This window comes from Babylonia areolata, chromosome 1, assembly GCF_041734735.1.
Source record: "Babylonia areolata isolate BAREFJ2019XMU chromosome 1, ASM4173473v1, whole genome shotgun sequence".
Taxonomy (NCBI): domain Eukaryota; kingdom Metazoa; phylum Mollusca; class Gastropoda; order Neogastropoda; family Buccinidae; genus Babylonia; species Babylonia areolata.
This window is the reverse complement of record NC_134876.1, coordinates 63,321,809-63,340,078: the sequence shown is the minus strand read 5'-3', so window position 1 is coordinate 63,340,078 and position 18,270 is coordinate 63,321,809. Positions and strand designations below refer to the sequence as shown.

General features: G+C 42.8%; 1 protein-coding gene across 8 annotated transcripts in view; it reads right to left on the bottom strand.

The window, feature by feature from the left end:
• Window positions 1–18,270, bottom strand: part of LOC143285373 (small G protein signaling modulator 3-like) — an 81,923-nt gene that overhangs the window by 11,600 nt on the left and 52,053 nt on the right. For 7 of the 8 annotated variants that reach the window (XR_013055688.1, XM_076592604.1, XM_076592622.1 and 4 more), the window contains 3 exons: window positions 14,983–15,031; window positions 12,891–12,976; window positions 5,944–6,066 (listed from right to left, as the gene is read on the bottom strand). Coding sequence is in view for 7 of the 8 variants with exons in the window: in XM_076592604.1 (XP_076448719.1) it covers window positions 5,944–6,066; window positions 12,891–12,976; window positions 14,983–15,031 (258 nt within the window). In the remaining variant the exon portion in view is untranslated. Of the gene's footprint in view, window positions 1–326; window positions 1,767–5,943; window positions 6,067–12,890; window positions 12,977–14,982; window positions 15,032–18,270 lie in introns of those variants that run through there. The other variant, XM_076592632.1, reaches the window with a different exon arrangement.

Below are 18,270 nucleotides of genomic sequence, written 5' to 3'. Positions count from 1 at the left end.
ACCTGCGGAAAGGAATGGTGAATGAAAATAAGACAGTGTCAGTAAATGTTCACCACAAACGATTGCAATGTGCAGGTTCAATCAAACATATTGGAACCACACATGATAACTTGGGGAGGGTGGGTGGGGGTGGGGGTGGGGGGGCAAGGGGCAAAAGATTGTCTATCATTTTGATTTTTTTAAAAAGAAAAAAACAAGATTGCAAATGAGGATCTATCATTTCTTACAAAGATAACAGATAATTATGTTTCCAACATTATTACCCCCCTCCCCACCACCCATCACTTTATTTCCACAACCAAAAAAACCAGAACCACCGCCCCCCCACCCCCACCCCCCACCCCCCCCAAAAAAACAAAACAACACTGAGCCACTTGGCATGTTATCATAAATTATTATTAGTGTTTCACCACCTCTTTTTCTGATGATTCTTAATCACACTTCAGCTGTGCAAGACAAGCAAAGCCATACATAGACCATGATGGTGACCGACAGTAACAAGGACACGGTTGTTTCTTGTTATTGGGTCTTCTTCTTCATTCATGAGCTGCAGCTCCCACGTTCACTAGTGTGAACACGAGTGGGCTTTTACGTGTGTAACCATTTCTTACCCTGCCTTCTTGAATAACACTGTGATTTTTCAATCACTCCACAATTCACACAGAGCAGCTGCTGTTTGTGTCCAATGTTTAATCACCATTTTTTCTTTTGGAGACCGTTGTCAATCAGCTCTGCAAAAGTACAAAGAACTGTGGGATTTTTAATTTTTATTTCCAAAATGAGGCTTCTTAATATGAAGGAAGCCTTATAACAGCCAACTAAATAAGGGTGGGATTAAGGCCTGTCAATCAGGGTGGACTCAAGCCAGTTAAAGAGGTGGTAGTGAGGGGGGCAGGGTTGAGACCTGTCAATCAGAGGTGGTCTGAAGGGGTGGGGTTTAGCGGCGTGAGGGGGTGGGGTCATGGTCTCACAACAGCCAGCTGAAGAGGTGGTGTGAGGGAGTGGGGTTAATCCCTGTCAATCAGGGCGGTCTCACAACAGCCAGCTGAAGAGGTGGTGTGAAGGGGTGGGGCTTAGGCCTGGCAATCAGCTAAGACCGTGGTGTGAAGAGGTGGGAGGTGTGGGGGGGGTTAAGGCCTGTCCATCAGCTAAGAACATGGTGTGAAGAGGTGGGGTTGAAAGCCTGTCCATCAGCTAAGAACGTGGTGTGAAGAAGTGGGGGTTAAGGCCTGTTAATCAATCAGGGTGGCCTCACAACAGCCAGCTAAAGAGGTGGTGTGAAGGGGTGGGGCTAAGGCCTGTCCAACAGCCAAAGAGGTGGTGTGAAGGGGTGGGGGTAAGGCATGTCGATCAGCCTATAACAGTGGTGTGAAGGGGTTGCCTGTCCATCAGCTAAAGAAGTGGTGTGAAGAGGTGGGGCTGAGGCCTGTCCATCAGCCTAAAAACGTGGTATAAAGGAGTGGGGCCGAGGCCTGTCCATCAGCCTAAAAACGTGGTGTGAAGGGGTGGGGCCGAGGCCTGTCCATCAGCCTAAAAACGTGGTGTGAAGGGGTGGGGCCGAGGCCTGTCCATCAGCCTAAAAACATGGTGTGAAGAGGTGGGGTTAAAACCTGTCAATCAATCAGGGGAGGCCTCACAACAGCCAGCTAAAGAGGTGGTGACTGATGAGAATGTCCTGGGTGCAGGCCAGCATCTGTCTGCGCGGGTCATCGTCCACCGGCAACTCACGCACCATCGACAGGCTGAAGGCTAGCCTCGCTAGTATTCTGCAAGAGACCAAAACCTGCTGCTGCTGAAACCTGTGTGCTGCAGTGTCTGTCTGGCCGTCTTTCCAGGCTTGGCACCCGCCTGCCTCTTCATAGCAAGTCTCTCCCACTTCTTTCTCAATGCCTGTTATTTAACTTGGGCAAGTTTAAAATTAAAAATAAATGGTGAAGAAAAATCTTTTTTTTTTTTTTTTTTTTTGGTTATAAAACATAAGAAGAATATGTTTTTCTTTTTAGCTGTACAATCTGCCCTTTATTTATGGCCCCGAAAAGAAACCTTTCTTTTTGTACTGTGTGGCAACTGCTTCATATACATATTCACATAAAATCTTTTATGCTCCTGTATACTTTCGTTTTTACGGTGTCAAAATTGCTTCATGAAAATAATTGAACAAATTTTTTAACATCAGCCAAAGAACCATCTGCTATTCAAATATCTGTAGTTCAATATGGATCTGTTACATCAATAACCTAATTTCATCCCTTGACATCCCTTGAAATGACCAAACTGCACAGCTCTTTTGCCTGATCCTCCAGACTCCTGACAGAAGTTCAGCGAAGCAAAACTTACATGTCCACAATTTTGAATGTGTTAATCTAAAACTTGAAAACGAGGAGGGTGCCAAGCCAAGACTGCCCCTGTACTGTTCATCCCTGACTACAAACCAGAGCAGCGGTTAGCCACACAGCACCAACAGCAGTAGCAGCTACATGTTAATAATGATGTGAAGCAGCCAGCATGCAAGAGGCGTGAGGGCAGACTGCATGCCAAAGCCATCCCCAGCTCTAGCACTGACCCAACTGGCAGTTGCAGCCTGCAGAAAAGTGGGTGACGGTCATCTGAGTGCAAAGGCATTGATGAAATAAAGCGCTCTAAGATACAGAAGCAATGGTGTCCTGTTATATAATAAACATGATGATAAATCAAAATGGTTGTTAACGTGGGTTTACATACATTTTTGCCAGCACACTTGCACACATCCACATGTGAACATACACAGAAAGGTTCATATGCACACAAGCGCGCATGCACACACACAGACACATACACATATACAGAGAGCAGATCCTTGAAGCATTACTGATAAAAGGTTTGCTCTAGATTAGAAGGGGCAAGTGATCATAAGCAACTGAAAAAATATGTCATATCCATGACAGATGATGCTTATTTTAAGACAGAGTAAAAGCTAGCGCATGATAAAAATATTTTAAAGGTATAAAGATAATAATAATTAAAAAAAAGAGTGTTATACATATGATCCTTTCCATGTTGATGGGTTTCACACATTACACTTTTTTCCTTGAGGCAGACTTTGATGAGATACACTGTTTTTCCTAGTGCTGAAACAGGTATCTAAGTGAAGGATGCTGCCAAAGCTGTTCTTACAATAAAGTATGCAGAGTGTAACTGTTAAGCATTACTAGCATTATTTCACATGCGCTAATTTTGTTGCTATTTGTTTTCCCCTTTTGCTGATGCAGTTCTTTTGTGAGCTTTAACACCAAACAAAATCTTCAGGAGACACTGACAAACATTACTCATATGAACTTATACTTTGCACATAAACCAAGACTGATGCCTAATGTCAAATCTAAATCGGATGCAGTAAAAACTGCACCAAATCACATAAAATGACTCATGAATAAAGCTGCTGTTTGTGTTTGGAAATAATACATGGCATCCAAATGTCTGGCACAGGTTCTCTTTGGTGGAAGTGACTGAATTCTGTTATGCTAAAAAATTTGCCACTGGGTACCAGGGACCAAAGTATAATTAAAATAAAGGGAAAGAAACTACATGTATCTTTAAAAATTTGCCAATAGGCCATAAGGGAAATCTGTTTAATATGTAAATACTCCCACCCAAGGGTCAAGTGACAGCTCACACAAGCTTCTAAAACCAAGACAAAAATCAGATTCTGTTTTGGCGGCACTTTTCTGACAAAAATAGTTATGCCACTTTCTGTGGCGTCTACTTTCAGTGAATCCATTCACTGCTGAATGCCTGTAATTTTGATCAGATTCTCAGCATGAAATGATTAATAGTTTAGAAGAAGAAAAAAAATGTAGCGACATCCCCAGACAGGAAAATCTATATTACAAGATAAGCATTTTAATAGAAAAGAAACTGCATTAGCTTACAGGTTATTACTGAGTTATCTGCGTATAAAATATAAATCAAAAGATAAAGTGAGCTTGAAATGAAAATATAATTGTAAACCATATTTCTATTCCACAACCAGGAACTAAAAGAAAAAAGAGTTTTTTTCCCTTCAATATGTGCAGACTTGTCTATACAAGAGACTGACTTTGATCTCACAGTGTCTGCGATTTGCTAAATATTGCTAATGTTTGTTATGCTGTACAATAAAGAACTTTATATGATTAATTCCGTTGGTTTCACTTTAAACCTTATTACATATGAGTGTGTGAGTTCACACATGTGTGTGGGGAGCGGGGGCCCCAGAAAGAGACGGAAGGAGAGGGGTGGGGTGTCGGACAAACTTAGCAGGCAGACTGTGATCGGAGATCTGATTCTATGCAACAAAGATGAACCCTACAATTCATGAAATGGGGGTTGAGCTGAAAGTCTTGATGAAAGTGAGTCCTAACAGCTGAGGAAACTCTTTATAAAATGTTCTCTTGAACTGAAAATTTCTGGAGTCTGGGAGTGGGTAGCAGTTTCAGTTTTATAAAGTTCTCAACAGAAGGAGTACAAAGGTCAAGGCTGACAGGTGGGTGGGAGTAACTGATCTTTGTTCCTGAAAAGTTTGCATTCAGCTGAAGTAAGTCCAAGTAGGAAAATGCGGGGAAAGAAAAGGAGGGGGAAAAAATCTAATACAGAAATCTGTATAATATAGAAATACAGAAGTACTCCCACCCATGCTGACAGAAGATGAGGAAAAGTAAAGAAGAACAGTAGCAGTAAAAGACAGAGGAAGACAGGAAAAAATGCAAATGGAAGAATAACAAACAGGGAAGAATAAGAAACAATACACAGAAGACAATGAATGTGGGATGGGTTGGTGGAGGGGGAGGGGTGTCTGGGGGGGTGGGGTGGGGGGGGGGGCAGAGAGGACAAGTACCATAGAGCTATGCCTATTCCTGCTCATATGAACAGGTTGAAACACATACACACACGCGCGCGCATACGCACGCACGCATGCACGCGAGCGCACACACACAGATCTGATTCAATAAATGGAGAGAGACTGTGAAATGTATTTTCATTCCCATATATCTCAAAGCCTAAGTGAAGTCTTTCCATCCATCTTAATCATGAAAGTAAAGGAGAAGAAAAAAAGAAGAGAACCAAGCTCAGCAACTGAAAGTTCTGAAAAAGAGATGCATTTGTAAATTTTATATCAAATGAGGCTGGTAAAAACTGACCTGTGTTACTGTAAAGTAAAGAATTATCTACTGTCAAGATAAGAAAGATAAAACAAAAAGAGGATATTAAATGCAAAAAAGCTGAATGTCAAGCAGACCATTATGTATTTCAATGCAGAACAGTACTGCATAAGCATACATAGAATCAGCACCACAGGCTGCTCATGCACTGCAGCACAACATCTGATTTAACACAACATAAACAACACACAAAAAGAACATTAATGTGCAAGAAACAATCTGGCAGAAAGCACGCCTTTTACAGGGATGAAAAATGTCATTCATTTCAACATTTAGGTGCACACATCTGAACAGGGATGGAACCACAACATCAAAACCAAACCATGCACACGACAAGCACTGAACACAGGGGTGCATTTCTCAACATTACAACACACACCAAAACCAGCAGACACCTAATCAACGGTCATCAACAGGTAAAACGAACACACACAACTACACACAGGCTTACCTGAGCTTACACTTGGTCAAACACAACAAGCACTAAACACTGGGGTGCACTTTTCAACAACAAAGAACAAACCAGCAGACACCTTAATTAATCAACGGTCACAAACAGGCAGAACAAATGCACACAACTATCCACAGGCTTACCTGAGTTTGCACTTGATCAATCAATTAACACAACAGACACTAAACACAGGGGTACACTTCTCAACATTACAACAAACAGCGAAGCTACCAGACACCTGGTCAACAACAGGTTTAGTACACACACACACACACACACACACACACACACACACACACACACACAGAGACTTACCTAAGCTCACACTTGATCTGCACCCAGCCAGGGCTTCGCAGGTATGACCATGGGTGGTACCACTTCTCCACGATCTCCACACAGGAACACAGTGTCTCCAGCCACAGGTGCAACACCTGCTCACTGAAAACACACAAACCACCATGTCCATGCTACAGACACCTGTCTTCATCTCTATCATCGGTTGTTGTTGTTGTTTTTATCCTATTTAGTGCTGTGGAGTTTGTTGATGTTTTTCTTACGTCCATGTTTTTTTGTGGGGGGGATTTTTTTCTCCCCCCCCCCCCTCCCCTTGCATCAAAGGTTGTATTTTCTCAAACTGAAACATCATCACCATGATGAACACTTCCCTTTTTTTCTTCCTTTGGCTGGGGAGGGGATGAAGGGGGTGGGGGCAATACCTTGTAATTCTATTTCAATGCATTTATGCAAATTCAGGAATTTTAGTACTTTTATAATAATAATAATAATGGTATTTATATAGCGCTGAATCTTGTGCAGAGACAAATCAAAGCGCTTTCACACCAGTCATTCACACGTATGCATAACTCTAAAACTGTAGAAACTAAAGACAAGGAAGGGCAGGCAAGTGAGGCTATTTTGGAAAGAGGTGGGTTTTAAGGCCAGACTTGAAAGAGCCGAGTGTGGAGACTTGACGAAGCGAAAGAGGAAGTTCATTCTAATCGCAAGGTCCAGAGACAGAGAAAGAACGGCGGCCAACAGTCGAGTGTTGAATCTGGGTATGCATAAACAGAGTGGATCCGAAGCTGATCGTAGTGAGCGAGATGGAGTGTAGAGGTGAAGGCAGCCGCAGAGATAGGAAGGGGCAGTTTTGTGAATGCATCTATAACACAGAGTGCTGATCTTGTACTTTATTCGGTGTGAGACAGGGAGCCAGTGGAGATGTTGCAAAAGAGGAGTGATGTGCTCAGATCTTTTCTTTCTGAGGACGAGTCAGGCAGCAGAGTTTTGTATGCGCTGAAGGGACTGAACGGATGAAGCAGACAAACCAGACAATAGAGAGTTACAGTAGTCAAGGCGAGAGAGAATGAGAGAAACAACAGGTCTAGATGTTGCGTCAGTGGACAGATATTTCCGGATGGCACTGATGTGCCGCAGTTGACAGTAGCAGGACTGACATGTCTGACTGATAAATTTTTGCATTGACAGTGTACTGTCAAGGACAAAACTGAGGTTCCTGACTGACATGGAAAGAGGGATGGATGTACTGCCAAGTTTGATTGTGTCAATTGTGATGGAAGACAATTTTTGTTTAGTTCCTATGATCATTGCTTCAGTTTTGTCCGCGTTCAATTGTAACATATTTCGAGTCATCCAGTTTTGAATGTCCAGGAAGCAGTTGGATGTTTCTTGCAAGTGTAACAATTTTTCAGGGGTATCACTCTTCTGGACTTGAGTGTCATCAGCATAAGAATGATGACTGATATTATGGCGGATGATAATTTCAGCAAGAGGAGCAGTGTACAGTGTGAAGAGCACTGGACCTAAAACAGATCCCTGTGGGACTCCATGTTCAATTTTAACAGGTTCAGATTAGAAATGATCAACAATGACAGACTGGAGTCGATCAGTGAGATAAGATTTGAACCAGTTTAGAACAGTGCCGTTGATACCAAATGTAAAATGAAGATGGGAAAGAAGGATTGAATGGTCTATCGTGTCAAAGGCGGCTGACAAGTCGAGAAGAGTGAGAAGGGAAATTTTTCCTGAGTCCGACGCTATCAGTAGATTGTTCAGAATGTGGAGGAGAGTGGTTTCGGTGCTGTGGTCAGCGCGATAAGCAGACTGAAATGGGTGGATGAGATTGTTGAAACAAAGGTGGTTGTTGAGCTGCTTGAGGACAGCTTTTTCAAAGAGTTTGGACATGAATGGAAGATTAGAAACTGGTTGATAGTTTTTCAAAATGTTTGCGTCAAGGTTGGGTTTTTTTCAGAAGAGGCCGGACGATTGCAGTTTTGAAAGTGGATGGAAACGTTCTAGTGAGAAGGGATGAGTTGACAATATTGGTGATTGTGGGGAGAAGATGTGAGACACAATGGGAAAAGACCGAGGCTGGTATAGGATCAAGCTCACAGGATTTTATTGTCATTTCTTTTAGGATTTCATGAACTTCTGTTTCAGTCAATGGATTAAAGGAATGGAGAGGAGTGCCGTTGAATTGAGGATCAGGATGAACAGGTTGGAAAGACATTTGGTCTGAGATGGTACGAATATTTTGGACTTTGTCGAAAAAGAAAGAGGAGAAGACATTGGGGAGTTCAGATAAAGTGTAGGCAGAAGGAAGGAGTCTTTTTTGCAGTTCCAAGAAGATTTGACATGACAGAGTAAAGAGATTTGGTGGATGTGGCATCGAGAACTTGAGAAGAAAAGAAGTTTGTTTTTGCTGATGAGATCATATGTTTAACTTTGTTTATTTGTTTTCGGAATATTTGATTGTGGACTTGCAGTTTTGTTGATCGCCATCATCTTTCCAGCCGAGTTGGCGATGTTTGCGTTTTATGTCCCAGTAGTGGGTGGGAAAAAAAGAAGCATGTTTATTTTGATTCAATAACTGCTTATCTCATTTCCTGGACAGATAAAATTTCGTTTCATTTTGTTAATTCATCTCTGATGCTTACAAGAACCCACCCAACCACATTGGGCCATATCAGGGTTTAAAAACTGAATACCGATATCACAGAACCTGGGAGAAGAAAGATGAGGTGCTGCCAGTTTAGTCATATCCGTGCACATAAACTTAGGCAAGTGACATCTCAAGGCCACTTAAAAATTAAAAAGATAACTCCCAGGTGGAATGCTATTACGCACGCCTGCAGACCGTCGTACCATCTGAGAAACAGATGCAATGAAGAGGGGAGGACAAGTGACTTTCATGAAACTCAAAATGTGTTGAGAGTCTTTACCACAAACAAATCAAAATAAAGATTACTTATACAATTCCAGACATTAACTATTACAAGATCTTCCAAGTATGCTCTAATGATCAAAACATGCTGTCTCAATGTCTGCAAAGTGTGAAACAATCATGAAGTGATGAATTATGAAAAGAAATATTCATGAAACACACACACATACACACACACACACACACACACACACACAGAGGTGGGAATGGGTAGGGCTGATACACAGTTAAAGGAAAAAGGAGTCGGGACTGTGAAGAGCAGAAAGGAACTCTCTCTCTCTAACACCAACCCTCCTCCCCTCATCTGACTGACTGCACCTGCTTTGTTTCACCAGCACCCTGGGTGGGTGAAGTACACCAATCACCACTATAGACAGATCAGCACCTTCAAGCACAGCAAGACAGAGAGAGACAGAGAGAGATACAGAGACAGAGAGTGACACAGGCATTTGGCATCCTTGACACAATCACCCAAGTCCCTGACTTGAGCAAAAGCAAAGCAGTGCTCCCTTTGCCAAGATCCGAGTTCTCATCTTAAAAAAACAAAACAAACAATACCCGACCAACATCCCCCCCACCTCCTGACACCCCCTGCCCCCACCTCCCCTCAGGGTATCACCTCTAACCCACACTGCCTTACTTCCCATCCAAAAACTTTCCATCAACTTTTAACTTCCACATGATTGGGTGAGGATTCCCCCACCTCAACAGCAGCAATGAGGACGGGTGAGGGGGTGCAGGGGAGTGTGGGGGGTGGTGGTTTGGGGAGGGATGGGGGGGCACAAGTCATGTGGCAAAATGTGTTCATCAGCTAATTAGGGGTGGAATGCCACCCTGCTCATCTATCATGGTCAAGGCCATTTTTCTCCCTCCAGTCTGACTTGACATGCAGACGAAGAAGAAGGGCTGAGCAGTTCTGGTGCAGGGGGTGGAGGGGTGGTGGGTAGGGGAGCAGGGAGTGGGATTGTTGGGTACCTTGGGTGGTTGAAGGCTGGCTTTATTTGCTTGTGAAACCTGGGTATATATGGTCCTTGATGGTGGTATACAATGTGTATGTGTGTGAGTGATAGAAACGATTTGTGGGGAAGGGGGAGCATGGGGGGAAGAAAATGGGCATGAGCAGTCACATTTACACTCATGCTCGCATTTTGTGTGTACAAGTCACTTGTTTAAATTTACCCCACTCTTATTGCTTTCATTTTAATCTTAATAAGCTTGTTTGCTCAACTCTCTCTTCTGCTTTCTTCAATAAAACTGGTCTGAACTGGGACTGGCAAAAAGTTCATAAAACCTTCAATGTCTGTAACAGACCTGCTTACCCTAATATTATAGTCAAGTACAACTCAACAAAAATTTGTGTAATGTCAGGAAAAAAAAATGGTGCACTCCACATACAGTGACAAAATAATGGAACTTTTGACGCAACCTCAACCCTCAACTATCATGTTTCACTGTGGTCTGTGTCCTTTCCCCTTGCTCATTATCACACTCCATGGGATGTACTCACATCAGGAGAGGACTGTGTAAGATTTCCTCATTGTCCTGTTTATCAATAACAGTGGTGTTTTATGACATGTTCCCAAATAGAAATACTATTAAAGCCATTTTTTCTTCTTCTTTTTTTGTGTATGCGGCATATTTCTTATTCAGTGCCATGTATCATCGTATCCTAACGAAAAACTGCAGACACAATAAACAAAAATTGTACTGGCTGGCTGGTCTGCAGTAAACATGGGAACTGGGCAGAATCAACACACACACACATACAAAGCAGCAGTCTGAAAGCCATGGAGACTTCATTCCTTCAGTCAACATGTGGGCTGAGAGGTGCCAGTGTGTGTGTGTGTGTGTGCCTCTGGTGTCCTCCCACACACAGGTCACAGGTTGCCACAAGGTGACACAAGCACAACAGCAGAGACGTAAGTGATAATGGACTGTGCTCTCTCTCTCTGTCTCTCTGAGTCTCTCTCCCTTCAGGGCAGGCTGCAGGCCACAGACCATTCCTTTCTTTCTTTCTTCCTCAAACAGGATCACAATTTCCACTAATCCCCCTCGGTCCTCTGCTTTTACAGTAGAGTTACATTCCTCGCATAATATAAACACACACATGCAGATACACACACACACACACTCACAAACATGTGTGTGCAAGCATACATTTTTGTAAGCCCACGCATACACACACACACACTCACAAACATGTGTGTGCAAGCATACATTTGCGTAAGCCCACGCATGCATGCGCACACTGAAAGCAGGGGTTTTTTTTGGAGAGGGGCGAACATTCCTCTTGTAACCCCCACTCCCACCCCCCTCACCTTTCTTCCTCTCTCCTACGAACCAGAGAAGGCAGAGAAGAGGAGACTAAACAGGGCTTTACACATGTCACAGCTAATTTGCGCTCTCTCTGTCTCTATATCTCTGTTTCTCTATCTCTCTCTCCCCCTATCTAGCAGTTTGACAACAGATTGACAGAACCCGTCTGGTGCAATTGTTCTACCTTCTCTCTCTGTCTCTGTGGGTCTGTTTCTGTATCTCTCTCTTCCCCTCTCCAGCTGTTTGACGACAGATTGACAGAACCCATCTGGTGCAACTGTCCTACCTTGCTTGAGTTGCTCTCTCTCTACATATCTTTGTTGGCCAACTACTAACAGGGACTTGCATTATACAGTCTGGGGAGAGCAAAGTCAGCTCCTGCCAGCATATCTTCCTGTCACTTTCCCTGATGAACAACCCTTGACAGCAGTGCTTTCAACCCTTCCTTCCTCTCAGACCTCCCCCCCCCCCCCATCCCCCCACATTCCTCCCCCCACCTCCTCAACTCCAGCATGCCATGTCATGACGATAATAGCTGCACTACCAGACTTACTACAGCCAATGACTGCAACATGTTTGCCACCTCATTAAACTAACAAACGGGGGTCCTCCCTCTCCCCCTATTTCCTTCTCTCTCCCTCCCTCCTCTGGCCTGCAGGAAAAGAATGGGTACATAAGTTAACAGGCTCATTACCAGGCCAGCATATCTCAGCACTGACACAATGTGTTCATCTCTGAGTCTCTAACAACTTTTTTTTTCTTCCTTTTTCCTTTCCTTTTCTTTTTTCCCCCCTTCTTCTGGAAATGCTGACACTACACTTTCACCAGCTTTCTTCTGCACAGGGTTTCCTCTTTGACAGGTTGTTTCAAACCCACTGCTGCTTTTTTCTTCACACTGCATGCAGTTCATTTTTGGAAGAAACAAGTTTGATATTTTTGTTCTGCTGTTTTATCTTATAATCCAGACATTACTGTTGGCAGAAGCCGTTGTTTACAAAATTTGTGATGGTGTGTAAAGTAAAGGAATGGTAGGAAACAAATTCGGTCTTCTCAACAAACAAACAAAATAAAATGAAAAAAAAAAATCACTGCTAGTTTGAAAATTAAACTGATTCATGTAATTCTGACATGAAATTGAAAATAAAAGGATCCAGTTCCTCAGAATGCAGCTTTAAAAAAACAAAAAAACACAAAAAAAACGCTCCCCCCCCCAAAAAAAAAACAACAAAAAAAACACACAAAAAACAACAAACACCAAACATTGTGAATGCAAAAACAGATGCATCAAGAGAGTGGACAGCAGACTGGGCTACACTGAAGGCTCTCTCTTCATTCTTGCTGTTAGGTCACAAAGACATTTCAAGGTAGCCAACAAGGGCAAAAGATGCAGGTCAAAATGCTGCCAGTTATTTTATTTATTTATTTATTTGTTTAAAGTGTGAATTCAAGTTCCAGCTTTTAGTTATACTGTAAAGTTTGCAGCCAGGGTCCCAAGAGCAGTAAAATACAGAAACACTCCTGCCGGTGCTTTCAGAAAGACTCGCCTTTTCTTTTCTTTCTGGCCATCCATACAGACACACACACACACTCTCACACAAGTTGACAAACTTTCTCGGTCTCCTTCTCTTCACACAAACACACACTTTCTAAACACACACTCTCCTCTCTCTCAAACACACACACACACACAAAAGTACACACTTACTTCAGTCCACAGCAGATCAGAGAGCGGAACTTGACGTCCATCTGAGCGTGACAGGCATCATGAGATACGTTGACAGCCTGAACAGCCTGCAGAAAAAGAGGAAGGACAATTTTTGAATACTTCTTCTATAATACAGGTAAACGCATATGTGTGTGTGTGTGTGTGTGTGTGTGATTGTATACTTGTGTGTGTGTGATACTGTGTATGTGAATGTGTGTATGTGTGAGTGTGAATGTGCATACAATGTTTTTGCGTATGTGTGCGTGCACGTGAGAAGTTCAGTTCAGTTACTCAAGGAAGCGTCACTGTGCTGGGACAAATCCATATACGCTACAACACATCTGCTAACCAGATGCCGACCAGCAGCGTAGCCCAACATGCTTAGTCAGGCCTTAAGGGGGAGGGAACAAAAGGGAACAAAAGAAGTAAAACTGAACAAATAAATAAATTAATTAAATGAAATAAAATACAGAGAAAAAAAAGAAATGAACAATAATTATGTGTACGCATATGCATGTTTGTAAAAATGTTTCCAGGCAACAAAATGAAGTCAGATGGAATGAACTGGGAATACATGGGAGAGGGAAAGAGATAGGAGAAGGGGGGGCAGGGGGTGGGGGGTGGGGGGAGAAAAAGGGGATGATAGAGAAGGGATGGAAGAATGGAGGGTACAGACAGATAGACACAAGCAGGCATACACTCTGACAGGCAGACAAACTGACAGGCACAGCAGTGAGACTGACAGACAGAATTTCATCCAAACGACTAGTACCCACCCCACACCACTCAACGTCTAGCAGAGGGGGGAGTAAAAATCATGGTCCCAATATGGAACAGGAACCTGCGGACATTTGCTTCATTCTCAGGTGCATTACCATTAGGTCACCGCTTCAAGCATGGAAAAAAAGTGAAAGATTTAAGATTGAATATTTAAAGACTTTTTGCTGTTGTAGGAACAAGTTTCATCGTTGCACATCTTTTTTTCTTTCTTTTCCTTTTTTTTTCTTTTCTGAATCTTGTCAAAATCGCTTAGATCTTTCTCAGGTTTCTTTCGTATTTTATCAATCCTCCCTTCTTTTTTCTCCTCCCCCTCCCCAACTCCCCACGCCTTTCCAGGCAGCATAAGGTGACACCTGTTGCTCTCAGCTGGCAAACCCCCCATCCCCCATTCCACCCCCTTCGACCTCACCCCCACCCTCCTCTGTTGATCTTGGATTTGTTGCAGAGCAGGCAACAGACTGTCCCCCCATCAGGGTTATGACTTGATAGGGTAAGAGCAAACAACTGGGGAATGTTTTGCCTGTGGTTCCCCCCCACCCCTCCCCCATCCCTGTGAATCCCCCACCCCCACCCCCCCACCCCTTAACCCCCTACCTCCCCCACCAACCCACCCCTTCTTCTCCCAACAATCTGGTCCCTCTGGCACACTCTCTGTCATCACCCACCCCATTCAGTTTCAAAGCCTGGCAGATGCTGCTACAGCTTTCACACACACACACACACACACACAGAAAGAGAAAGGGTGGATGTCTTGGTGCTGCAGACATTCCTGCACCCTGTGGTGCCTGGCTCGCACCTGTAGTACGGGTGGGAGGAAAGGGTGGTGGGGGTTGGGGGATTGGGGGGGGTAGAGGTAGAGACTGGGGCGATGGGGTGTACCACCCCCACTCCCTTACCTATCCATAACCCCTCTCTCCCTGTTCATAACTGCCAGGGAGGATGAATGATCCTGCTGGCCCCCACTTCTGACAGCATCTTTCCCTTTCCTACCAGCACAACCACCTGTATTTTGATTCCATTAGCTCCCACCTGCTTGTCAGGACATCTGTCAGCCCCCTAGTGGTCACTGAAGAGAGAGAGAGAGACTATGCAGAAGCCAATGGTCTGTGTGGTGAAATGGCAGGACGTATCTTTAAGTGTATGACTGATAGTTTTCTTCTTACTGTTCCCCTTCCTCACACACTCTTCTCTTCCCAGGGAGTGCATCCCAGAAATTCACACAGAGAAATCTTGTTGTGACAACAAATAAATATAATACAATATGACACAATTAACAAACAGTTTGACACAACTGTGAACAGCATTCACTTACCCTGTACAGCACTTCCTCAGGTGTCAGTACTTTACCATCTTCATCAAGTCTGCAATGAAAACACAACACTGAAACTACCAAAAAAGTACAAGGAATAAACACCTAGACAAGCAATGTAAACTTACAAATGATGCTGTATCGTGTACATACATATGTAGCAAAAGTATGTTTTGCTTTTCTTCTTACTGTTTGAACACTCATCCAAAGTAAAACTGAAATTCCACTGGTCTCTTTCACTTGAAAAAGAAACAAAAACTACAACAAAAAACAAAACTTACAATGTATAAAATTATGCTTCTGTTAACCACTATATATCCAGAGGCTCACAAGTGATTTTACAAATGTTCCTTTCCCTGCCAAATAAAGGCTCAGAGGTAAGAAATAAGATGTGTTCCTTCAATCCAACATTCAAAGGCTCACAAGTTGAATTTGAAAAACTGCATTCCCTTTCACACTGTGTAAAGGTTCATAACTTGTCACAAATCTAAAACTAAATTCCTTTCCCAACTATTCAATGGTGATAAATAATAAAGTTACTTTCATTTTTCCATTTTCAAAGGCTCTAATGTAATTATAAGAAAATATATTTCCCATGATTCAATGGCTCGCAAGTAATAAAAGCGTACTCTTTTCTCATGATCCGATGGCTCACAAGTGATAAACTACACTTCATTTCCTATGAATGAATGGATCATGCACAATGAAACTTCTCTCCTTTTCCCATGATCAAATGGCTCACAAAAAAAAAAAAAAAAAAAAAACACTTTTAAATCCATTACTCAATGGAAATGTTACCAACAGTCTTCACCTGAAAACTGTATCCATATCTGAAACTTCTTGAAAACCATAACACACACACACAGACACAGACACACACACACATACTAAAAAACAAAACAAAAAACCCCACAAACACACCACACAGAGAAAAAAAAAAGCGTATCCAACAATATAGTCGGTGAAAGATAATGCTTATAATACAGGGAATTTTGTTAAACATAACGTATAATATGTAACCATAATACTGTTATCATGGGAATATATCAAGTAGAATCATTACTGATGAGGAGGTGCTCATACAATCTGACATTTCCATTATGTTGTTTGTCATACACGAAGATACTATCAGTTCAGGGGTCTTGGTATCAATATGTTGTCACTAATTCCAACACTGTTGTGTTTTCTTGGTTTACAAGATCTGATGGACTAATTTTCACCTTTACCTAAAAAACAGTGAACACAGTAATATATAAGTATATTCTGTCTTCTTTCACATTGCCCAATATAGTGATTCAAGAGAAAATACACGTTTTTAATTATTTTAACACCACAATATCCTCTTGTCAAACTCTCACTTTATCAGTTCCTGCTCCATTTCCTAAAACACTTGAAACAAAACCAAAAAAATAGTAAATTATTACTTACTGTTCACTGTGATATTGCATTTCTTTGCAAGAATATGCCTTCAATATGACTGGTTTCCATGACAATATAAGCTCCTAACCAATGCAAGCAAAACAAGTCAATAAACAAAGAGAGACAGTGAGAGAGAGAGAAAGACTGTGTGTGTGTGTGTGCGAGCGTGCATGCGTGCAAGCGAGCGAGCGAGCGTATGTGTGCGTGCACACACATGATTATTAGTGTGTATGTGTGTATGTGTGCAATTGTCTGTGAGCGTGTGTGTGTGTGTGTGTGTGTGTGTGTGTGTGTGTGTGTGTACATGCGTGCATGCGAGTGTGTGTGTGCAAGTGAACATGCATGTGTGTGCATGTGTGTACAGACAAGCATGTGTACATATTTCAAGGACATGCCCTGTGAAAACATAGGTGAAGAAAGAAGTATTGCCGACAGAGGAAGAAGAGGTAAGGTAACAAACAGTAAGCAGAAAAACAAGGGAGTAAAAAGCGGCATGCCATGCCTGCCATAACAAGCCAGCGGCAAGGCCGCATAGTGCATCAGAGGAACGTGGCAGGACGCTGGTGACAGGGCTAGCAGCCCGACACCTACCAGAAAGGTGAGAAAGCGTGAAGCAGGTGAGAAAGGTATCGTCGGCAGAGGTGCGTATGGAACTACTATTTCCCCGACAGGCTGACGTTGGCGGCTGACAGCTGGCACTAATGCGATTCCCACCAAGCACATGCTAAGTGTCACGTACGCCTACGCTTTTCCACCCCGACTCCCCCTGCCTGACTGCCACCAAACACCTCACCTCCCCCTGTGGGTAGAGACGCACTTTATATTATGATTATGTGGTTTTGGTGAAACCCTATGCTGACCAGACACCCAGCCCAGATCCTCCCCCTCCCCAATACCCCCTCTCCCTGTTTCAAAACTCTTCGTTCTGCTCCATTCTAGTATTTCTACTCTGCCTCAGCTACCTCTCTATCTTATACAAACATACATACATACATATACAGGGATCAGGTTCGACATCGGTCATCGGTCACTGACGCATTTAATTTTGAAATGACCTATTGTTTTTCAAGTTGCCAGGTCACATGACTTATTGTTTTTATGACAGTCGGTCAACCAAAGTAACCATCTCTCTCTCTCTCTCTCTCTCTTTAACGATCGCGACTGCTTTGTCGTCTGCTCCTACAGGAAATGACTATAAACTGGTTTATTAAAATACGGATCCATGACGAAACGAAATCCGAAACGAATCTTTATCGCTGCCTTTCGCGAGCTTCGGCGAGAAGAATTGGCGTTCCCACTTTTGCATTCACCGGGTGATATTTGACGTATTGATTTTCAAAATGACCTATTGATTTTATGTTCTTCCGGTCATATGACCTATTGTCTATTGAACCCAACCTGATCTCTGCATATACATAGACAGATTTATACACAAACATAATATGTTATGTTCCCATAAGTACACACATGCACACACACACAATCACAGTTCAGAGACACACAGCATATGTCCCACTCCTCTTACTCTTCACACATTTAAGCACATAAAAACATGACCTCCACTTTCTTTTCTTCATCCTTTATTAAACATCATTCCCATCATCATCATCGCTGATGCGTGCAATGTTGGTCAGAATGATCACGTATAGTGGATTGAGTGGTAAGACCATTGGACTTTGGCCCTGCATTCGAATTCCGGACGAACCTGGTGGGTTAATTGTGGAGATTTTTTCCATCTCCAAAGAATGCATATGTGCAGACCCACTAAGAGCAAGAACCTCTTTAATGTGAATACACATCAAAAACGCACAATAAAAATCCCATAATCAATGTCAGTGTTCAGTGGGTTAGTGACACATTAACATACCCAGC